The following is a 24,905-nucleotide window of genomic DNA, read 5'->3' on the forward strand; positions in this document are numbered from 1 at the left end:
CAGACTTTCTGGCAGACTAGGTCCGACGGACTTTCGACGGAGTTCCGACGGACTTTCCGAATGAACGGACTTGGCCACACACGAACGGACTGAGTCTGTTCGAAAGTCCATTAGTTTTGAACGTGATGACGTAAATGGGACTAAACAAGGTAAGTTCAACAGCCAGTAGCCAATAGTTTGCCTTGTGTCGTATTTGGTCTTGTCGGACCAGCACACAGACAAACGGTTTTCCCGATTTTAGTCCGTCGGAGTTGAGTCCGTCGAATAGATTTGAAACATGTTCTATTTCTAGGTCCGTCTGATTTATTTTTTTGAAAAACGACCGGACTAGCCCACACACGATCGGATTGTCCAACAGACTAATCCCTTCGGACCTAGTCTGCCGGAAAGTCCGGTGGTGTGTACGAGGCTTTACATATACCTAGTAAAGGGACTATCCACTGGTGATACTCAGAGATGAAACATCTCCTTCTACATAAGTTGTACCTGTTTATCTGCAGGTTTCTTTTCTCTACATCTGTTCAATTTCCAGAATTTATACAACTTGTCTGAGAGTTCCAAAAACGTGGTGGAGAGCTGAAGTTACACTCTGAAGAGCTCAGCGAAGAGAGCTCTGAGAGTTCATTGGAGGGAAGAGATGCACCCCCCCCACACAGCTCACAGAAACATTGCTGAGGTTGTCAATCAGCTGGAGGTTCCTCCCGTCAACTTTTTTCTCTTGGTGTCAGGAAAGCTTGTCAGAAGTGACTCATTCTGATAGCAGAGGAACGAAGCAGCAGGCCGAAATTACATTCAGGCTGGGTTCACACCTATGCGAATTGGATGCGGAGTTCCTTGCATCCAATTCGCATAGCAGGAGATTGTGACCGGCTCTCTATGGAGCCACTTCACACGTCTCCGGAGCGGCTTCGGTGCGAATTGCACAGAAGTTCTGTGCGTCTTTTCTCCTTGTCCGTTTCATTACCGAATTTAGCCAAAAATTCATGCTGAAATCGGACCTGAAACTGTGAATGGAGACACACCGGACTCCTGCTGTGAGCTGAAGCATGCTACGGTGTGAACCCAGCCTTAGTGCTTTAGATTGAAATGAGTGCACACTATAGAGGGATATGCTTTGTTCATATTTGCTCATATCCCACACCCACCTAACAACTGTCCCTGAGCCACCCCCATCAAATCATTCTCTGCAGCTATTACCTTTTGTACCACCATCCCCTCCCTTTAGAATGTAAGCTCTGAGTGGGGCCCTCCTGTACCTTTTGTATTGAACTGTACTGTAATTGTGTTGTCGCCCCTATACATTGTAAAGCGCTGTGTAAACTGTTGGCACTATATAAATCGTGTATAATAATAATAATAATATTTCATGTCTGAGGTTTAAAGTAATCACACCTACAGCTATATAGTAGAGTGGATAAATATATTTTGGTAGCATTTCTGATTTGGCTATTTGTTATGCCAGCATGACAGTGAATTTTCTCTTTGCAAATGGAATTTTGACTTAGGTCAGTGAATGTGGTGAATTTAAATAAATCAGGGTCAATACTGGAAGGTGAATCTGCTGGGATTATTTGTTTAGTATAGTGTTCAAGGTGCAGTCTTATTTTAAAACCCCATACATTACAGACACTGGTACAAGAAATAAAGAAAAGTCTCCCCAGTAAAGATATGAACAGTAATAAAAAACATATCAAATAAGAAATAAAAAAATTCCTGCACCAGCCATAGTTTATTAAACTACAAAACGTTGTTCACAATAGGTGAAATAATTGTGAATAGTGAACTTAATAATATTCCACTTTAGCGCATCCAAATAGATTAGTTAAAGGATAAAACAAAAATAACATTAAAAAAATTAAGCAAATTCATAAATTTTCCAAGTGAAAGTCCATATACAGTGCCTTGCGAAAGTATTCGGCCCCCTTGAACTTTTCAACCTTTTGCCACATTTCAGGCTTCTAACATAAAGATATAACATTTTTATTTTTTGTGAAGAATCACCAACAAGTGGGACACAATTGTGAAGTGGAACGAAATCTATTGGATAATTTAAACTCTTTTAGCAAATAAAAAACTGAAAAGTGGTGCGTGCAAAATTATTCGGCCCCTTTACTTTCAGTGCAGCAAACTCACTCCAGAAGTTCAGCGAGGATCTCTGAATGATCCAATGTTGTCCTAAATGACTGATGGTGATAAATAGAATCCACCTGTGTGTAATCAAGTCTCTGTATAAATGCACCTGCTCTGTGATAGTCTCAGGGTTCTGTTGAAAGCGCAGAGAGCATCATGAAGACCAAGGAACACACCAGGCAGGTCCGTAATACTGTTGTGGAGAAGTTTAAAGCCGGATTTGGATACAAAAATATTTCCCAAGCTTTAAACATCCCAAGGAGCACTGTGCAAGCGATCATTTTGAAATGGAAGGAGTATCAGACCACTGCAAATCTACCAAGACCTGGCCGTCCCTCTAAACTTTCAGCTCAGACAAGGAGAAGACTGATCAGAGATGCAGCCAAGAGGCCCATGATCACTCTGGATGAACTGCAGAGAACTACAGCTGAGGTGGGAGAGTCTGTCCATAGGACAACAATCAGTCGTACACTGCACAAATCTGGCCTTTATGGAAGAGTGGCAAGAAGAAAGCCATTTCTCAAAAGATATCCATAAAAAGTCTTGTCTAAAGTTTGCCACAAGCCACCTGGGAGACACACCAAACATGTGGAAGAAGGTCCTCTGGTCAGATGAAACCAAAATCGAACTTTTTGCCCACAATGCAAAACGATATGTTTGGCGTAAAAGCAACATAGCTCATCACCCTCAACACACCATCCCCACTGTCAAACATGGTGGTAGCAGCATCATGGTTTGGGCCTGCTTTTCTTCAGCAGGGACAGGGAAGATGGTTAAAATTGAGGGGAAGATGGATGCAGCCAAATACAGGACCATTCTGGATGAAAACCTGTTGGAGTCTGCAAAAGACCTGAAACTGGGACGGAGATTTATCTTCCAACAAGACAATGATCCCAAACATACAGAAAAATCTACAAAGGAATGGTTCACAAATAAACGTATCCAGGTGTTAGAATGGCCAAGTCAAAGTCCAGACCTGAATCCAATCGAGAATCTGTGGAAAGAGCTGAAAACTGCTGTTCACAAACGCTCTCCATCCAACCTCACTGAGCTCGAGCTGAGCTATATCTTTATGTTTGAAGCCTGAAATGTGGCAAAAGGTTGAAAAGTTCAAGGGGGCCGAATACTTTCGCAAGGCACTGTATGTGTCATACATAGTGATGGACGAACTTCCGACGGGACGTTTCGCGAACGCGAACCGCGAACGTGGCCAAGAGTTCCCAAACCGCAAGGTTCGTGGCGGACCCCATTGACTTTAATGGCAGGCGAACCTTAAAAACCTCCAGGTCATATTTTCAGCCACAAAATACTTACTAGCTGTGCACACATAGTCCCACAACATGGACACTGACATAACAAAAGTATTAAGTGAATCTAAGCATTCTTTTTTTATCTGTGAAATTTTGACAATTCAGGAGCGCATGAAGGCCATGGAGGAGAGGCAAGGTCAGGCCAGGCTATGAAGGTGGTGCAGGAGATGATCAGTGCCACAGTCAGGGCAGCGCAGTCCTGTGCCAGTGTGCCAACCTGTGCTTGAGCCCCTCCCTCTGCCCGGCCCTTACCCCCACCTATGCAGGGCTCCACTGCGGTGGTCCGGAGGTGCCAGTCCAGTGCTGATCCTCAGCCATGGTGCTGGCACTGCCTGCTGATTGTCTTCTCCGCTGCTATCTCCCTCATTGTCTGAAACCAGCACCGCGATAGAGACTGAGTACTGACACCAGCACCGTGATAGAGAGCACTGACTATATTATACGTGTATTACAACCCTATATACTCTACACCTATACCAGTCCTTAAAAGGACCTTTGTGGACCTAGTAGCTAGTGAATTGCAGACTGTCCCTGCTCCAAAAACCAAACTGTCCCTCCCTACACTGAGAAACGATAGCTGCAGAATCGGTTAGCACTGCATGCAGTGCACTATAATATGCTTTCTATATTTGAAAGAAAGTATATTATAAGTGTATTAGAACCCTATATACTGTACACCTATACCAGTCGTTAAAAGGACCTTTGTGGACCTAGTAGCTAGTGAATTGCAGACTGTCCCTGCACCAAACTGTCCCTCCCTACACTGAGAAACGACAGCTGCAGAATCGGTCAGCACTCAGCAGCACAGCAGTGCACTATAATATGCTTTCTATATTTGAAAGAAAGTATATTATAAGTGGATTACAACCCTATATACTGTACACCTATACCAGTCCTTAAAAGGACTTTTGTTGACCTAATAGTAATAGCTAGTGATTAGACTGACTGTCCCTGCTCCACACAGCGTCCTTTCCCTACACTGACAAAAGACAGAATGTAAAATGGGGGTATCCATGTGCTGAAATGTCTCAATCGGCTGTCCTGTACCCCATGATGGATGTGTCATGGGTCAAAGTTCTTCACAATGTAAACAAATATGTCCGCCGCGAACAGCGGCAGAAGTCCGCCGGTTTGGCGAACCGCGAAGTTCACCACAAATCGACCGCTGGGCGAACCGCAAGGCCATCTCTAGTCACACACCCATGTGAAATCTTGCTGACAATGAAGTACCTTGAATCCACCACTACCACCATGATAAACGTGCCCATTTCCCTCAAGAATAGCACTCACCAGACCACATTGCAACCTCATGAGTAGGCAATAACGCTTAGAACAGTAGTTATCACTCCATTTGCAACACTTCACATTGACTCTCCTTATATCATAAACTCTTATCGCATGTATGCATAAAAAAAAGAGAGAAAGGAAGGCCTCCACTAGTGTATTACTTCTAACACCAGATGATTTATTAAAAGGAATTCACTCACATTTAAAACATTTTTACAAGCACTGAGCAAAACAGGCAACCCCGTAGCATCCCTACAGCTATCTCACCACCTCCATGCTGGTTACAATCACTGTGAGGAACTCGCCATTCATTCTTCTGACATAACTATGCTATTTCCGGTTGCCGCGTAACCACAGCTGATGCGTTTCGTCACATCCGATTTTGTCACAGGGGGTTGTTACACGATGCATCTGTCTGGCTTATCTAGCCTCCTCCCCATCTTCCTTAAAGGGGTTGCAAACCCTCATGTTTTTGCACCTTAATGTATCCTATGCATTAAGGTGAAAAAACTTCTGTCACTGACCGGCCCCCCAGCCCCCCATTTTACTCAACTGAGTCCTGTGATTCACACGCCGGAGAAGCGATTTTCCCCACTTCCCGTTGTATAGGCTTTTGATTGGATAGATTGATAGCAGTGCAGCCATTGGCTCCTGCTGCTTTCAATCAAATCCAATGATGCTGGTGCCGGGGGGCAGGGCCAAATACAGCATTCTGCATCTATGGACGCAAATGCTGGACTCGGGAGTGTGCCCGCAAGGTAACCCTCCGGGAGAGCGCTTCTCCTAGAGGATTTTACGATGTGAGGGGGAGGAGCTACCAGCGCCACCGGGTGACCCGAGAAGTTGAGGATCGGGGCCACTCTGTGCAAAAAGAACTGCACAGTGGAGGTAAGTATTACATGTTTGTTATTTAAACAAAAAAACAAAGTACCCTAACCATACTGACCAATCAGCACCGCCCTTTCCCTATTTGACCACTTCCAACATGGTGGTCGATATGCCTGAGGAAGGAGCACGCATGCTCCGAACGCGTGCAACGTGCAACAACGTCATTACAGCGTGACCCCGTACGACCAACTAGCTGACCTCCGTGACGCTGCGACACCGGGCCGTGAGACGCTGGGAACCACCGGCGCCACCGGACGGGAACCAACAGCAGAAAGAGGACCGCTTCTCCCCGGGAGCGCTGTGATGTCCCCCACAAACTTTTCTTCCACGTAAAACGTGATGTGCCTGAACCATTCCGACAGAGAGTGAGTGTACTACTTTAATAAATGCCTGAGATCTAAAATACTGCACTTAGGTTGGCGCTGTCTTTCTTCTGTTTGTATGTCTCAAATATGTTACCTTTGTCAAGTTATAATCACCAAGTAAGGGTAGAACTGGGTCTAAATAATGTACTAAGAAGCATCCATGAACAGTAATAATATATTCTGAATCAATATTGTGAAATATATCATTTGATAGACTAAGCCCCATGACTTAAATTACAATGCTATTTATTTAAATTAAGGTCATTTTTTTTTTTTTTTTTTTTTTTTGCAGCCTGCAGTTACAGAAGTTTTGAGAAAATCTGTAATTGTTTCTTCCCACTTGTCTCCAAGTGTATTACCTAACAGCAGGTTTGCTCCGAGGGACACCCAACCATCCATGAAAGTCTCCTTAATTTCAGAACAAGATAAAGGACATGTTCAGGGTGCTACAAATGTGGTATTAAATACTAATACACATAAAAACACAGAATGTTTGCCAAAGATCACTGATGAGTTAAAAAGTCAGCCAGATATGTGCTCCTTGGAACACAAAGTCATGAGGACGTTCACAGGAAAGAGGGACACGCTTGTTAAAGGTGAAATTAAGTTCTATAGCGTTGAATCCCTCAGCCAGGAGGAGCAGTTTCAATTACTTGAGGAAACCAAACAAGCTAAAGCCCTGGTATTGACTATGATATTTCACAATGGATCATCACAGCTTAGTGTCTCTAAGGTCAGTGCTCCTTCCTCTCATAATTGAAATGTACGGTAGCTTTTTTTTTGTCTCAATGATTTTATTAATGTTTTCAAATTCACAGGAAAAAAACAGTGAAGCAATTACAGGTAATATAAATGACAAAACATGAATGAAACCAGGAAATTGATAATGCAAGTCATAGTAAACTGGTCTTCACAAAGTGTATAATTACAGCTCTGTAAGGGTCCAACCCGGAGAGGATTGGGGTTGTACATTTGTATTCAGAAAAAGGGTGTTCCTCTTATTGGGACTTTAAATGGGAAAAAGGCTACTTAGGGTATTAATGCCTATACAAATTTATTTGGTGTAGATCGTATAGAGAAAAATTCTATGAATGATACAGACGTGGAACATACGTTAATGGGATGCAGTATACATAACAGAAATGCAGTACACTATGAAAAAATCACAATCATAGGCTCCACAAAACATGTAATCTACATGTACGGGAAAAAGGACCGAAGCGTTTCGAGTAATCACTCTTCTTCATGGGTACTGATTGGAAACAGCACGATAAAGGTGTGTCTGCAAATAAGGGAATAATTCATGAACAAGACAATAAAGAGAAAAAAATATAATCATTGTGAGATATATAAGTTCAGCAAGGTGTTACATTGTATACAAGTTAAAAAGTATAAACGTCAGTACTGACCATAGAGTATTGCTGGGGAGCATGATAGTTTCCTGCAGCCATATAAGGTATTACATTTAAAAACAATGAAACAAAAGCCGTCAGGGACAGCCAGATGTCAATGATCCCAATGACTGCTACAGCGGGTCGGGGGGAGGCAAACCCTCTACGCCAAAGACCCGAGAGATCCCCCAGGGGAGATACACAACTCCCCCACAGAGGGTGCCAAGACACCCGACAAGAGTAATGGAGATACGTAAAGCGTGGCCTCTGTACCCTGGAAGAAAGGGAAGGGTAAAAAGGAGAGAGTAAGGTATCAAAAAGGAAGGAGCTTGTTGACTTAGGTGGGCCAAAAAATCCCCGAAACCAAAAGGAGGGGGAGAAGAAGTGGCCCTCAAAGTGCTGGGTGACAGGATACATACCTGGTGTTATGTAGTAGTGTTGCCCCAACCTGATGATGGTAAGAACAATGGTGACTCCCCTTGGCATGAGATATGATGGTCTCAGCGGGAGGAGATCCACAAGAGAGGTGGACGGGATGCTGGATAATAGGTGAATAATAGATACGGGTTATACAACGGGGTTCCCACAAAAAAAGGGGGGGTAGAGGGGGAATGAAATAAGGAGGAATGTAAACACACCAAAAAGGAATATATATATATATATATATATATATATATATATATATATATATATATATATATATATATATATATATATTATATAAATAATAATAAAATAATATAATATATAAATAATAATAGATTAGTAATAAGATACAAGACAACATCTACACATCTCAGACAGGTGGGAACCCCCTACTGGTGCAAATGAAGCCAGAGGGGCAAACAGCCACAGCGAATAAAGGTTACCTCTGCTAGTAATTGCTGGAGCGTGGAGGTGAAGGTGGTGGTGACCGCTCGACATGCCTGGGTGCTGGGATACTAAAACTTAACGCTGAGGACATATATATGATCGAGTGGGGGGGTGGCCAATTACACTGGAAACAGCTGTAATGGCCAGCAGGTGTCCGAGGGAGGTGCCCCCCGGGCCGGTGGCGAGCGCGCCAGCCCCATGGCAACCCCAGCCGGCCTGTGTACACATCCCCCTGGTGCGGCTACACCCACCTCCTGACGTGATGATGGCAGAGCCAGGAGGGGGTGGGGTGGGGACCCGTGTCAGAGGCCCGCAACGCAGTAAACCAGCTGAGAGAGCAGGCCATAGAGGAGAGGACCCGCACCTCTGCAATGGGGATGCCACCGGTAGCGAAATCGTCACCACCGTCAGCCCCCCTGCATCGAGTGGGGAAAGGAGATCCCCCCAGGGGGAATGGAGACCTCCTGGTCAGACTAAAAGGCTGATATAGTGTTTGCGCCATGTCAATATGTGCTTCGATGTCACAATGTCAGTGAGATCAAATACAAAAACAACCTAAGCCATATACATCAAATAAAAACAAGCACATATATTGTTGTGAAAACCTAAACACAATTTGCTGCAATGCATCAAAAACAGATCCAGAACCCCCACAACCCGGTCGGCTAAACACCGAAGAAGCAGTCATAAAGGGGATCAGAAACAGGAGGAGTGTAAAAAAGGAAAATATATACATAAATAAATACACAAATAAATAAAGTGATTTAAAAGGGGGAAAAAGGCACTGGGTCAAACTGACACACGGAGAACCTAATGAATGGGGACTAAAATGTGGAAGGACAGATAAAAGGTGCGTCTATTGTACAATGAGGACTTTACGCATATTTTTTATGTTGGGATGTGGATGAGAAGGCTACAGGGGCATATCATGGGGTTCCCATTCTGAGCCGCCAGATGAGAAACCTTCCAGAAAAGGTCTGTAAGAAACAAATGAGGGACTCTGTAAGATAAAAACAGGTAAACGAGGCATGCTGCCATGGCACCCAAACACCCTTATTGGGAACTAACTGTGAGTGGGGGCTCTGATAGATGGCACTTGTCGTTCCCTCTTACTGGTTTACTGAGAGGTTTATTTGAGTCACTCAACTTTTCTGGTGTTCCATTTATATTAGATTCCTCATTGGAGATGAACATCTAGGGATAGTTCCCAAACACTGTTGAACTGCAGCAAAATGTAGATTGTCGTGCATGACTCTTACTGGAAAACTTTAGAACCTGTTCAGGGGAGGATAGAGAAAGGGGTGGGGTGTCAGCTCGCACTTATATTCTGTGTGGCGGCATACAATGTCTCATGGGTATCCCCAAGTCAAGCTATTATGAAATGTTTAAGACATTATGGAAATCTGACGATTCCGTAAAGTGTAGCCAGCAGGCCCAGTTTTTTTGGAATTCTGTCAGGGTCTCCCTTGCCTGGTGAATTATGTGAAATGTAGCTTCTATAATAAACTACATCATCTTTGATATAGCTCCACCAAAAATAGTTTTTCTACTTTTAGATGGAGTAGAGCAGGATCAGAACCTCTGTTGGGATGTGGTCTCCTGTCTGTGTACCCCTCCGAGAAATTCCACCTTACTTCCTGTAGTAGAAATCTTCTTTTCTTTATCATACATCACGGGACACAGAGCACCATAGTAATCACTATGTGGTTATATAGGCACCTTCAGGTGATGGACACTGGTATACCCAACACAGGAAGTTCACTCCCTGTATAACCCCTCCTCTTATCAGAAGTACCTCAGTTTTTTTGCCAGTGTCTAAGGTGTTGGTCACGAGTGAAGATGTACTCTGAGGAGCTCCAAGAGCGATCCTTGCTGGATTTAAATAGCCTCCACAGACTGGATCCATCCAAAGTGCCACTGTGGCCAAGGTGGATGGTACCTGGGCCTCGTATACGAAGCACAAAGTTTTGCCTGTAACGCCTCTCCAAGGGCTGGCCCCCAGGACCCAGAGCTTTGGTCATGCTTACATTACTTAAAGTTTTTCCTGGTGGGGTGCTATTACAGGTCCAAGGTAGTGGAACCCTGATAAAAAGGGACCTGGTCCTTGAAGGTTTGCTAACGCAGCCCGCCATGATGGGTGAAGGTTGGATCTGTCTGTTAATTCAGCAGAATCCTGCAGCGAGGATAAGGTAAGGGAAGAAGCCTAGGAACTATAAAAAGTCCACCTGTGGTTTTCTTCTTTAGGGAAAAATTTTGTCATGCCTTAATTCTCCACTAGAGGGAGTATTTGCGAATACCTTAATCTGTTGTCTTCACTTCAGCTAAGTTTCAGTCTGTGTGTGGTCGCAGAGCTTACAGGGGGATTACTCTTGAGGTAAGAGATCTGCCATGCTTTTATCCCCCCTGAAGGGACCAGGAGGGTTAGGGGATTTAGCAATCGTTACCCCCCTTGCGATACCTTCCCTGCAGGGGGTGCGGAGGTCCCGGTTTTCGGCTCCACATATTTTTTCGTCATGCCTCCCCCCCCCTCGTGTTGGGTCTGCGGAATGTTTTGAATTTCAAAACGAAAGGGGGGCGGGTTGACGAGGGGGCAGGGCCTAGGCGTGGCACTGTGTGTAGGACGTAGGTCCACAAGGACACACAGTGCATGCGCAGGCTTAAGATCTCAAACTAGGAGCAGTCTCTCCTCTGCTGATAGCGAGGAGAAGCAAGCCTGGCTACACTCAGGACGCAGGAGTGGTGGGGCATGTAAGGAATGAAATGGCATTCCTTATATGGAAAGGACATTTTTTTCCCAGCGCTAGACTGAACTTGTATAGCGGCATTATACTGTCAGACTATTTTTCTGCGATTAGTGCATTTAAATAGTGCCTCTGCATTTTGTGCTTAGGACTATGTCTGCCAAAAAAGACACCACAAAAACCTCACAAAAGTTACCAAAGATTCCACCTCCAGGCACTGGGAACTCCAGTCGTGCCTCCACACTGTCATCCTTGCCTGAAATACCAGTTGGGGCAAGCCAGGTTGAGTCATTGGAACAAATTTGTGGTTCAGCTGCTTCTCACATCTCAGCCCCTGTGTACGTGACTGAAGATACCTTTTCCTCCGCCCTGCAGGGCCTAGAGGGAAGATTAGTGGCTTTAATCACATCCTCCATCCAAATGGATAGGAAGCGTGTTAGATCCCCTCCCCCACCTTAGACTCTTTGCAAGGGGAACAGTGGGTATGTCACGTACCTTCTCGTAGCGAGCCCGGATTGCTGAAAGAGGCCTCCCTTACAACTCCCACTACAGGTTTCCTGGCAATGTAACAGGGAACACAGGAGTAAGGAGGGGTACAGGTGCCTGGCAGGATCAACAGATGAGTAGGATGGGTAGGTGAAGTTCAGTGGAGCAGGTAATCACAGCGAATGGATCAGCAGGTAATTTATAGCAGATAACACGGTTCAATGGAACAGGTAACTTGCAGCAGATGAAAAGCAGTGCAGGGAAGTAGGCAACTTGTAGCAGATGAACAGTGCAATATACACAGGTACTTGCAGCAGATGAACAGTTCAATATGAGCAGGCACTTGCAGCAGGTGAACAGTTCAATAAGACAAGTGACTTGAAGCAGATGAAATTTAAACAGGTACTTGCAGCAGGTGAACGGTTCAATACAAGCAGGTTACTTGCAGCAGATGACACAGTTCAATATAAGCAGGTACTTGCAGTAGGTGAACAGTTTAATACAAGCAGGTTACTTGCAGCAGATGACACAGTTCAATGTAAGCAGGTTCACCTTTAGCAGACGGATGGTCAAAGCAAGCCGGGTCAGATATCAGACTGGAAGCGAAGTACAAGGGAACAGGCAGGAGAATCGTCACAACAAGCCGGGGTCGGGTGCAGGCAGATAGCAGATGGGTCACAGGCAGGCCGGGTCAAACAGGAACGAATGCTACGGATCAGGTCTCACAGGTATAACGCTGTAGAGCAGACAGCAGAGACCATTAGCAAGAGGCTAGTTTAAATAGGCCGTTTGGTGCCAACACGGACTCACGCACGCACGCGACTGCCCACGCGCACCTGCGTACGAACGCATGCGCGTTCGTACGATCGTGTGTACCCGCGACGATCATAAACCAGAAGACCTGGAGGTCAGTCTCTTCATGCGATTTTCATGACATTGCCCCCTCCCAAGGGGCAGCCTCCGGATGGGCCCTTTTAAAGGATTGAATCAAGTTTTTTGCATGAATGTTGTCCTCGGGCTCCCAGGAGTTCTCTTCGGGACCATATCCTTTCCATTTGATTAAGAACTGGTTCTGGTTTCCTCTTCTTCTGAAATTTAGGATGGCTTCTATTTCAAATTCTTCTTCACCGTCAACCAAGATCGGACCAGGAGGAGTAGTATTTCGGTTAGGAAATGGATTGGGAGTGAAAGGTTTCAATAAGGACACATAGAATACCGGATGGACCTTTAGTGAGTCTGGAAGTTCTAGTTCGAAAGCAACTTCGTTAATCTTCCTTTTGACTGAGAAAGGTCCTAAAAACTTGGGACCTAGTTTCCTTGAAGGGCACGCCATCTTCAAGTTTACGGTGGATAGCCACACCAAATCACCAGGTACCAGTACTAACTCCCCTCGTCTCTTCTTGTCAAAGGTTGCCTTGTTGTGCTCTTGAGTTCTAGTCATTGTTTCTTGCAGAAGTTTGTTGTTGGTTGAGAAAAAGTTCATCTTTTTCTGGACTGCTGGTACTGAGCATTCAGGAAGGGAGTTGGGTAGAAATGAAGGGTGGAAGCCATAATTGGCAAAAAAGGGGGTCGGTTTAGTGGCGGAATGGAGAGAATTATTATACGCGAACTCAGCTATTGGAAGCAGGGAGATCCAATCATCTTGTGCAAAAGAGGAAAAACAGCGTAAATATTGTTCGAGAGTTTGGTTCGTCCTCTCAGTCTGCCCATTGGACTGAGGATGATAGGCGGATGAGAAAGACAGTTCAATATTCAAGGCCTTGCAGAGGGACTTCCAGAATCGAGAGGTGAACTGTACCCCTCGATCCGAAACTATATTGGCTGGTACCCCATGGAGCCTAATGATTTCCTTGATGAACACTTGTGCAGTTTCAGAGGCTGAGGGGGTACCCTTCATGGGAATAAAATGTGCCATCTTTGACAGACGATCAACCACCACAAAGATAGTGGTATGATCGTCTGCCGGAGGCAATTCAACAATGAAGTCTAGAGACAGCATTTTCCATGGCCTGTCCGGAACAGACAACGGTTTAAGGAGGCCCCAGGCCTTAGTTTTACAGTTCTTACTTCTAATGCACGTAGTGCAGGTGTTCACGTATTTCTTGCAATCCTCCCGTAACTGAGGCCACCAAAAAGTACGCTGTACCAATTCAATGGTTCTAGTGATACCAAAATGTCCGGCGAGTGCGTGGTCGTGACACAGCTCTAGGATAGATACCCGCAGAGTTTCGGGGATGTAGATCTTGTCTTTATACCACAGTAACCCACCTCTGGTTTGTAGTTCTGGTTCTGAAAAAGGTCTTTGTCCCATGGAGGCTTGTCTAAGCCGGGAGAGAAGATCTCCCTGAAGCAGAAGGAAATTCCCAGGAGCGAGAATGGTATCTGGAGGAGAAATTTCCTGGGACTTGTGGAACATCCGTGACAAGGCATCTGGTTTTATATTCTTAGACCCTGGGCGATACGTCACATGAAAAGAGAACCGGGAGAAAAAGAGTGCCCACCTGGCTTGTCTTGGTTTTAGTCTTTTTGCAGATCTTAAGTACTCCAGGTTTTTGTGATCGGTAAATATTAAAATTGGATGAGAAGCTCCTTCCAACAAATAGCGCCATTCTTCGAATGCAGATTTAATCGCCAACAGCTCCCGGTCTCCAACATCGTAATTTTTCTCGGCTGCTGATAGTTTACGCGAAAAGAAAGCCACAGGATGGAGCAGGGCCTTAGTTCCTTGTCTTTGGGATAATATAGCTCCTACGGCGATTTCGGATGCATCCACTTCTAAAACAAATGGCAGGGAGGAATCTGGATGTCTTAAAATAGGAGCGGAGGTGAAAAGTCCCTTGAGAGTCTCGAATGCTTCTTGAGCTTCAGAGGTCCAATGAAAACGGGTTCCTTGTTTAGTTAGTTGTGTGATGGGTACGACAATAGCTGAGAAACCCTTAATAAATTTGCGATAGAAGTTGGCGAATCCAATAAAACGTTGGATTCCTTTCCTGTCTACAGGAGTTGGCCAGTCCAGAATCGCAGCGATCTTCTGGGGGTCCATTTTTATACTCTTACTAGAAATGATCAGCCCCAAGAATGGTATACTTTCCTGTTCGAACAAACACTTGTCTGCTTTTGCATATAGTCCGTGTTGGCGGAGCCGACCCAACACGCTTTTGACGTGCTTGCGATGGGCTTCAAGGGAGGAAGAAAAAATTTAAATATCATCTAAGTAAACGACAGTGAATAAGTCCAGAAAGTCCCGGAGCACATCATTGATAAAGTATTGGAAGGTGGCGGGGGCATTACACAAACCGAAGGGCATCACCAAATACTCAAAGTGTCCGAATCGGGTACGGAAAGCGGTCTTCCACTCATCTCCGGCCTTGATACGGATCAAGTTGTAAGCCCCGCGGAGATCGAGTTTAGTGAAAACCGTAGCAGTTCCCAGTCTTTGGAATAACTCTGGAAATAGAGGGAGAGGGTACCGGTTCTTTTATAGTGATGTTGTTTAATTCACGGTAGTCCACGCAGGGTCGGAGAGTGTGGTCCTTCTTCTCATCAAAAAAAATACCCGCACCTGCTGGGGACGTAGACGGGCGAATGAACCCCTTCTTTAAATTTTCTTCGAGGTATTCTTTGAGTTTCTCCTGCTCTACCTCTGTTAAGGGGAAAACCCTTCCAAACTGAATTTTGGCTCCAGGAAGTAACTCAATGGGGCAGTCATAAGCTCGGTGGGGCGGGAGCACCTCTGCCTTTTGTTTACTGAACACGTCCAGGAATTCATGGTAGACTTCGGGAATGGCCTGACGTAAATCGATCTCTGAGTCAATAGATAATAAGGTTGCTGGTCTCAGGAAACAGGAGGAACCACAGAACTTCTGGCAATAAGGTGAAGAAAAAGTAATTTCTCCTGTAGCCCAATTTATGGTTGGATTGTGGGCCTGTAGCCAGGGCATCCCAAGTATTACAGGAAAAAGTGGGGAGGTGATAATGTCCATCCGGAGAAGTTCTCGATGCGAACCAGAGATAACAGTAGATAGAGGTGCAGTTTCTTGAGTTACAGGACCAGATTTAATAGCGGAGCCATCGGCCAAATGGATAGAGAGTCCACGGGTCTTAGGTAGGAGAGGAATCTGATGTTGGGCAGCACAGGATGAATCCATAAAACAGCTGCATGCCCCGGAATCAATAATGGCGGGCGTCTGTAAAGTCTTTCCTGGGAACTGAAAGGAGACAGAAATGATGAGGTGAGATGAAAACTTTATTAAAGAGTCTGGGAGATCAGGAGGCATAGATGGACACTTACGGAGCTTAATAGGACAGTTTCTGACGTAATGTCCAGATTCCCTGCAATAGAGACATAGATTGTTATTCCGCCGACGTTGACGTTCTTCGGGGGTAAGAGATGGTCGCAAGACCCCAAGTTGCATAGGCTCAGGTGTGTCAGACGTGGCCCCGGGTCGGGCGGCAGGTGCTGGATGTAAATGGCTTGGGTCCTTTGGAAGCATCCAGGTTGGGCGAGAGAAACCTGTGGCCCTCTCGGCTCTTCTCTCTCTCAGACGACGATCGATCTGTATCGCCAAGTCAATTAGTGCGTTTAAGGTCTGTGGAACACCGACTCTAGCAAGCTCATCTTTCAAAGAATCAGAGAGTCCCATGCGGAACTGATGACGAAGGGCAGCATCATTCCAGTTCGTATCCGTGTTCCATCGCCTGAACTCGGCCACATAATCTTCCACCGCCCTTCGTCCCTGCTGGAGGGTCCGCAAGGCGGTTTCTGCAGTCACTGAAAGTTGGGGATCTTCGTATAATTGAGCCATTGCATCAAAAAAGTAGTAAGATTAGCCAACGCTGCGTCCTTCTGTTCTAACAGGCGGTGGGCCCAGGTCTGGGGGTCTCCAGAGAGTAAAGATACCACAAAACCCACCTTGGTAGCCTCCAGAGAAAAGGTCCGTGGTTGGAGGGCGAAATATAATTCGCAGGAGTTGCGGAAGGCCCTGAAGCCACTGCGATTCCCAGTGGGAACTTTAGGTTCTGGTGGTAACATCACAACTGTAGGTGCTGGTTCTGCTTCAGCTGAAGAAACTGATGGTTGAGGGGCCCCCAAGGATCCGGAGGGGTTGGAAAGAGCAATCACCCGTTCTTCCAGCCGGGTGTAGCCTTGCTGGAGGCCCTTAACTGCCTCAGAAAGTCCTGCCAGGTGTTGACAAAGTTCTTCCATGGCGGAGGCTCCCTGCTCGGGCTCAGACATTGGCTGTCTGCTACTGTCACGTACCTTCTAGTAGCGAGCCCGGATTGCGGAAAGAGGCCTCCCTTACAACTCCCACTACCGGTTTCCTGGCAATGTAACAGGGAACACAGGAGTAAGGAGGGGTACAGGTGCCTGGCAGGATCAACAGATGAGTAGGATGGGTAGGTGAAGTTCAGTGGAGCAGGTAATCACAGCGAATGGATCAGCAGGTAATTTATAGCAGATAACACGGTTCAATGGAACAGGTAACTTGCAGCAGATGAAAAGCAGTGCAGGGAAGTAGGCAACTTGTAGCAGATGAACAGTGCAATATACACAGGTACTTGCAGCAAATGAACAGTTCAATATGAGCAGGCACTTGCAGCAGGTGAACAGTTCAATAAGACAAGTGACTTGAAGCAGATGAAATTTAAACAGGTACTTGCAGCAGGTGAACGGTTCAATACAAGCAGGTTACTTGCAGCAGATGACACAGTTCAATATAAGCAGGTTCACCTTTAGCAGACGGATGGTCAAAAGCAAGCCGGGTCAGATATCAGACTGGAAGCGAAGTACAAGGGAACAGGCAGGAGAATCGTCACAACAAGCCGGGGTCGGGTGCAGGCAGATAGCAGATGGGTCACAGGCAGGCCGGGTCAAACAGGAACGAATGCTACGGATCAGGTCTCACAGGTATAACGCTGTAGAGCAGACAGCAGAGACCATTAGCAAGAGGCTAGTTTAAATAGGCCGTTTGGTGCCAACACGGACGCACGCACGCGACCGCGCACGTGCCCGCACATGCGCACCTGCGTACGAACGCATGCGCGTTCGTACAATCGTGCGTACCCGCGACGATAGTAAACCAGAAGACCTGGAGGTCAGTCTCTTCATGCGATTTTCATGACAGGGTACAGGATGAGGTGTTACCCTCAAGCGATCAGGAGGGAAAACAAACAGTAGATGAACCCTTTTCAGCCTTGCAATCTGAGAAATTGCTAATACAATCTCTTACGGAGATGGTTCATTCCACTTTCATGCTACCCCTAACAGAGTCTGCTGAAAGTTCGGTTTCTTCCTTTTGTTCCTTAAAACCTTCACAGCCTTTGCATTCGTTTCTTTTCAATGCACTACTAGAAAAGCTTATTTATGCTGAATGGGTCACTCGGATAAGCACTTTCTCCCTCCAAAGAGATTCTCAGTTCTCTATCCCATGGAGGAGAAATTCACCAAAAAATGGAATGTACCAGCAGTTGACGCTGCAATTTTCAGTGTGAATAAAAGTTTAACTTGTCCAATAGACAATGCACAAATTCTTAAGGATGCAACAGATAAAAGGTTGGAATTCCTGCTAAAATCCTCTTTTTCTATGGCAGGTGCCGTTACTCAGCCTGCAGTCACTGCAATAGGCATCTGTAAATCCCTAAAGGACCAATTTAGACAGGCCCTTAAAGAGCTTCCTGTACAGCAAGCCCAGGATTCGGCCGAGCTGCCAAGAGCTTTATGTTTTGTCATAGATGCCATTAAAGATTCTATTCACCATGCGTGTCCCGCCTTGCGATTGTGCTAGTACACATCCTGTGGTTAAAAAATTGGTCAGCTGAAGCACCATGCAAAAAGCTCCTGACTGGTTTTCCTTTTCATGGGGATCGGCTATTTGGGGATGATTTGGACAAATACATCCAAACGATTTCCAGTGGGAAAAGTTTGCCAGTCAAAAGAAAGCGTAATCGGCCTTCATTTAAGCGCACTCTTTCTCCTGCGCCAGGGGCATCCGCCTCTAGACAGTGGTGACGGGCTCCGCCGTCAGACTCTAGAGGAAAACCTCAGGGTCGGGCCCAGGCACATAAGAAGGCCTGGGGTTGGAAACCTGCAAAACAGAATTCTAAAGCCTGATTATGAAGGGGCACCCCCCTTTGCCAGAGTGGGAGGAAGACTTCTGCAGTTATCAGAAGTCTGGCAAGAGGAAATTCAGGACAGATGGGTCATCACCACGGTAACTCTAGGGTACAAACTGGAATTTCGGGACTTTCTACTGTCTCGTTTTCTGAGATCAAACGTTCCCAAAGATCCAGGGAAAAGAAAATCTCTGTTTTGGGCACTAGACCGATTAATGGCTCAGGGGTGATCATACAAATCCCCACAGAAAAGCAAGGTTTGGGGTTTTATTCAAACATCTTTACGGTACCAAAACCGAATGGAGATGTCAGACCCATTCTAGATCTAAAAAAACTAAATCAGTTCCTGAAGATCCGCTCCTTTCGCATGGAGTTGATCAGGTCAGTGGTTTCTATCCTACAAGGAGGAGAACTTCTGGCATCTATAGACATCAGGGATGCATATCTGTATGTTCCTATATTTCCCGCTCACCAACGGTTTCTGTGGTTCAGGTTAGCTACAGCACCCCCGGTGTTTACAAAAGTCCTGGCCCCACCTCTAGCTAGGTTAAGGGCACAAGGCATAACAGTGTTGGTATACCTAGATGATCCATTGCGTACCTAGACAATCTATTGCTAAAATTCATTCGAAGTGGTTCCCTATGCCCAGTTCCATTCGAGACTGTTGCAAAACAGTATCCTGTCTGCTTGGAACAAAACGATTCATGCTTTAGACTTGCCAATGTGGCTGTCCCCAGGGTATCCCAAAGCCTCAGTTGGTGGTTGCTGACCCAGAATCTGTTGAAAGGAAAATCATTCAGACCGGTTATCTGGAAGGTGGTAACGACAGATGCAAGCCTTTCAGGCTGGGAAGCAGTGCTAGAAAAGACAACTGTCCAGGGACAGTGGTCAAGAACCGAAAGCCTTGCCCATCAACATCCTAGAGATTCGGGCAGTGCGTCTGGCTCTGAAGACCTGGACTTTCAGGTTATGGGATTGTCCTGTCAGGATCCAATCAGACAATGGCACAGCTGTGGCCTATATCAGTCACCAAGGGGGCACCAAGAGTCTCGCAGCGCAGAGAGAGGTGAACAATATTCTAACTTAGGCAGAAAGGAATGCTCTGTGCCTATCGGCATTCATCATTCCGGGAATAGAGAATTGGCAGGCGGACTACTTGAGTCGCTAGCAGTTATTCCCGGGGGAATGGTCCCTTCACCTTGACATTTTTTGGGCTGTTTGCCAAAGATGGGGGACTCCGGACGTAGATTTTCTGGCGTCCAGATTCAACATGAAGTTGGTCAACTTTGTGTCCAGAACAAGGGATCCACTCGCATGCGGAACAGATGTGTTGGTGACCCTGTGGGATCAGTTCTCACTGATTTATGCATTCCCCCTATTCAGTTGCGGCCACGACTTCTTTGCAGGATTAAGCTGGAAAGAAAGCCAGTAATTCTGGTAGCCCCAGTGTGGCCCAGAAGGTCCTGATATGCAGAAATCGTAAAGATGGCGGTGGAGGATCAATGGTCCCTTCCACTATGGCCAGACCTACTCTGACAGGGGCCGATATTCCATCCTACCTTACGAAGTCTAAATTTAACAGCTTGGGGGGCTTATGTTTCTGGTGTGAATCCAAGTATATCATAGGCAGAATTCTTGCCTTTTTACAATTAGAGGTAGAGATGAAATTGGCCTTGAGTACTGGTAAGGGCTAAGTCTCAGCTTTATCAATCTTATTTCAAAGACCACTTGCGTCACATTCTTTAGTTCGGGGTTTTATGCAAGGGGTGATGCGGCTTAAGCCGCCAGTTAGATCACCTTTGAACCCTTGGGACTTGAACTTAGTTTTGTCAGTGTTACAAAAACAGCCATTTGAACCGATAAAGCATATTCCCTTAGTCCTTCTGACAAGGAAGTTAGTGTTCTTGGTTGCTATATCCTCAGCAAGTAGGGTTTCGGAATTAGCTGCTCTTTCTTGTAAAGAGCCATACTTGTCCTATGAAACTACAGGCAGCATCGAAATCCACTGTCGCTAAGTGGATTCGGCAAGTTATAATTCAAACTTTTTATTTAAGGGGTAAGATTCCACCTTTTCAAGTCAAAGCGCACTCGACCAGTTATTGCCTCTTAGGCAGTGTGTCACCAGGCCTCTATGGTTCAGATCTGTAAGGCCGCAACTTGGTCTTCAGTACATACATTCACCAATTTTTATCAGGTGGATGTAAGAAGGCATGAGAATATCGCTTTTGGGTGTAGTGTGCTTCCGGCAGCCAGGGCTGTCTTTAATTTTGATTGGGCCCTGGGCAAACATTTTCTTGGGGCCCCCTCCCTCCATTCTGAGGCATACAAAAAAATAGCAGATAGACTCAAAATCAGTTTAATGCAGCAGATCACGCAGCAATTGAAATTGTTTGCCAGAGGTTACAGCCTATACTTACCGCTCGCTGGCTGTTTGCTAGAGGTTACAACACATAATTTCTGCTTGCCGAATGGTTGCTAGAGGTTACTGCACATTATTAGCGCTCACTGATTGGTTGCTATAGGTTAATACATATGATTATCACTCACTGAGCAGTGGAGCAATCCCAAATAATTGAGCAAGTAAAGCGGCACATACTACAGGAGAGGGTTAGAAAGTGCAGACATACTGCAGGAGATTACCAGAGACTGCGGACATACTGCAGGAGATTGTCAGAGACTGCAGACATACTGCACAAGCTTTCCAGACTGCAGACATACTGCACGAGATTACCAGACTGCAGACATACTGCACAAGATTATAAGAGACTGCGAACATACTGCACAAGATTATAAGAGACTGCGGACATACTGCACAAGATTATAAGAGACTGCGGACATACTGCACAAGATTATAAGAGACTGCGGACATACTGCATGAGATTACAAGAGATTGTGGACATACTGCACGAGATTACAAGAGATTGTGGACATACTGCATGAGATTACCAGAGACTGCAGACATACTGCACAAGATTACTAGAGACTGTGGACATACTGCATGAGATTACCAGAGACTGCGGGCATACTGCACAAGATTACCAGAGACTGCGGACATAATGCACAAGATTACCAGAGACTGTGGATATACTGCATTAGATTATCAAAGACTGTGGATATACTGCATTAGATTATCAAAGCCTGTGGATATACTGCATACGATTATCAGAGACCGTGGATATACTGCATGAGATTACCAGAGACTGTGGATATACTGCATGAGATTATCAGAGACTGTGGATATACTGCATGAGATTATCAGAGACTGTGGACATACTGCACGAGATTACCAGACTGCAGACATACTGCATAAGATTATAAGAGACTGTGAACATACTGCACAAGATTATAAGAGACTGCGTACATACTGCACAAGATTATAAGAGACTGCGGACATACTGCACAAGATTTTAAGAGACTGCGGACACACTGCACGAAATTACCAGAGATTGTGGACATACTGCACGAGATTACCAGAGACTGCAGACATACTGCACGAGATTACCAGAGACTGTGGGCATACTGCACGAGATTACCAGAGACTGTGGGCATACTGCATAAGATTACCAGAGACTGCGGACATACTGCACGAGATTACCAGAGACTGCGGATATAATGCATGAGATTACCAGAGACTGCGGACATACTGTATGAGATTATCAGAGACTGCGGATATACTGCATGAGATTATCAGAGACTGTGGATATAGTGCATTAGATTATCAGAGACTGTGGATATACTGCATAAGATTATCAGAGACTGTGGATATACTGCATGAGATTATCAGAGACCGTGGATACACTGCTACTACTTTTGGCAACTTCAGGGTGCGATTTGTATAGACATCTGTGCAGGAACCCGCACAGATGTCTCTGATGTCAGCTGAACTCGCACAATTTCAATTCCGCTGTCAGTGTGAACCTGGGCTAAAACCTGGAAGCTGATTGGTTTCTATGCAGAGCTGCAGTAGATTTTTTGCACCCACCAGTTTTAGTAAATGCCCCCCTTGTACAGTGCGTTTTCAATCTCGTGTATGGAGAACACGCTCTGTCACACAGTCACACATTACACACTTTAACCTAAAACACGCACACACAGTACACAGCATAATTACAAAAAGTACACATTCACATGTAACAAACATGCGCAGTACAGAAATACCTTTTCTTGTATATTGAGGAACACAGAAAGTCTTGACCTTTTGGGTTGTATTGCCACCTTCAGGAAGCCAGCACAGGGTATAACCCCTCCTACTACCAGCATGCCTAATTTTTTTTGCTATGAAAATCTATTTCTTTTCATCCCTGCTGTTTTAAAGACTTATCTGTGATTCTTCTAGCACTCTTCTTTTCTTTTTCGTACATCACGGGACACAGAGCCACAGTAATTACTGTATGGGTTATATAGGCACCTCTAAGTGATGGACACTGGCACACCCTAGACAGGAAGTTTAGCTCCCTATATAACCCCTCCCCTTACTGGGAGTACCTCCGTTTTTTCACTAGTGTCTAAGGTGTTGGTCACGAGTAAAGATGTGCTGTGCTGAGCTCCGCTGGAATATTCCTTGCTGGGGAAAACCATGTAACCAGATCCATTCAAAGTGTCTTTTCCAGGCTGAATTGAATGGTACTTGGGCCTCGTGTTCGAAGAAACAAAGCTTTACCTGTAACGCTTCTCTTTTTAGAGAGCTGGACCCCAGGATCCAGTATTTGTTTTTTTCAGCCATATTCCTGGCAGGGTGCTTTTTACAGGCCCAAGGCTGTGGATAACCCGATAAAAAGGGGGCCCCAGTCCCTGAAGGTTCTTTAACGGTGCCCACCATGAGCCGTGAAGATTGAGTCTGTTTGGTTTACCACAGAACCCTGCAGCAGGATAAGGTAAGGGAGATTCCTGAGGAGTTTTTCTAACTCTTGTGTTTTCTCCTTTAATAAATGTTGCTATGCCTAAAGTCGCCACCGGGGGCTGTCAAGAGCACATACCTGTTCCATGTTCGTCAGTCTTGCTTAGTGTCACAAGCTGCACGCTTCCTCCAATAAGCTGTGCATGCTTATCCTGTTCATTCATTGCTGGAAAAGCTTATTCTGAGTGGAATCACCCAGATATTAATTTTTTCGCTCCTAAAAAGTTTTCAACACTTTAACCTGTGGAGGAAAAATTTATAAAGATGTGGGGTATATTAGCAATTGACGCTGCTATATCCTCTTTATTAAAAAGTTTGACTTGTCCTATTGACCGCTCAAATGCTTAGGGATCCAACCGATAAAAAAATTGGAATTACCATTAAAAAAACATTTTTTCATTGGCAGGTTCAGTAGCTCAACCTGCAGTGGTGGCAATTGGGGTATGTCAATCCTTGAGAGATCACTTAAAACAGGTGCTTAAGGTTTTCCCTGAACAGCAGGGTCGGGAGTTAGCCGAGCTGCCAGCGGCTGTTTTGCAGTTGACGTCATCATAGATTCTATCCTTCAGACCTCTTGTCTTACGCTTGGGTTGGTACATATGCGTAGAATCTTATGGTTGAAAAATTGAGCCAAAGCGCCATGCAAAAAGCTCCTGGATGGTTTCCCCTTCTGTGGGGTAAGGCTATTTAGGGATGATTTGGACAATTATATCCAAAAAATCTCAAGTGGGAAAAGTACCCTTTTGCCAATTAAGAAAAGGAGTAAACATCCCTCATTTAAACAGGCTCTTTCTCCAGTGCCAGGGGCATCAGCCTCCAGGCGGTCGTGATGGCCTCCACTGTCGGATTTAAGAGGTAAAACTCAGAGTCAACCCCAGGGACAAAAGAAGTCCTGGGGGAGGAAATCTACAAGACAGAATGCTAAAGCCTCTTTATGAAGGGGTGTCCCGCTCGTTCGAGTGGGGGGGGGGGGGAGACTGCTACAGTTCTCAAGGGTCTGGCAGGAGTATTTTCAGGGCAGATGAGTGGTCTCCACAATAACTCTAGGTTACAAACTATAGTTCAGAGAATTCCCATTTCCTCGTTTCCTCAGATCAAATGTTCCCAAGGACCCAGAGAAAAAGAAGTCTCTCTTTCAAGCATTGGAGCAACTTTTTTCACAAAAAGTAATCATGGTGGTTCCCATGGAAGAGCAGGGGTTGGGGTTTTATTCAAAACTTTTCACAGTGCCAAAGCCAAATGGGGTTGTCAGACCCATTCTAGATCTCAAAGATCTAAACCGGTTCCTAAAGATTCAATCTTTTCGCATGGAATCAATCCGATCAGTAGTCTCCATCCTACAAGGAGGAGAACTTCTGGCATCAATAGACATCCAATATGCATACCTGCATGTGCCTATTTTCCCCACTCATCAGAAATATCTG

At 45.4% G+C, this 24,905-nt stretch overlaps 1 protein-coding gene across 1 annotated transcript in view; it reads left to right on the forward strand.

The window, feature by feature from the left end:
• The first annotated feature begins 6,286 nt into the window (after window positions 1-6,286).
• Window positions 6,287-24,905, forward strand: part of POLN (DNA polymerase nu) — a 307,936-nt gene continuing 289,317 nt past the window's right edge. Inside the window, exons 1-2 of the mRNA XM_077478450.1 lie at window positions 6,287-6,713; window positions 10,566-10,618. Of these exons, the coding sequence (XP_077334576.1) occupies window positions 6,378-6,713; window positions 10,566-10,618 (389 nt within the window). The 5' untranslated portion in view covers window positions 6,287-6,377. The remainder of the gene's footprint in view (window positions 6,714-10,565; window positions 10,619-24,905) is intronic.

This window comes from Lithobates pipiens, unplaced genomic scaffold (assembly GCF_037356315.1).
Source record: "Lithobates pipiens isolate NorthernLeopardFrog02 unplaced genomic scaffold, aLitPip1_a1.2 Scaffold_13, whole genome shotgun sequence".
Taxonomy (NCBI): domain Eukaryota; kingdom Metazoa; phylum Chordata; class Amphibia; order Anura; family Ranidae; genus Lithobates; species Lithobates pipiens.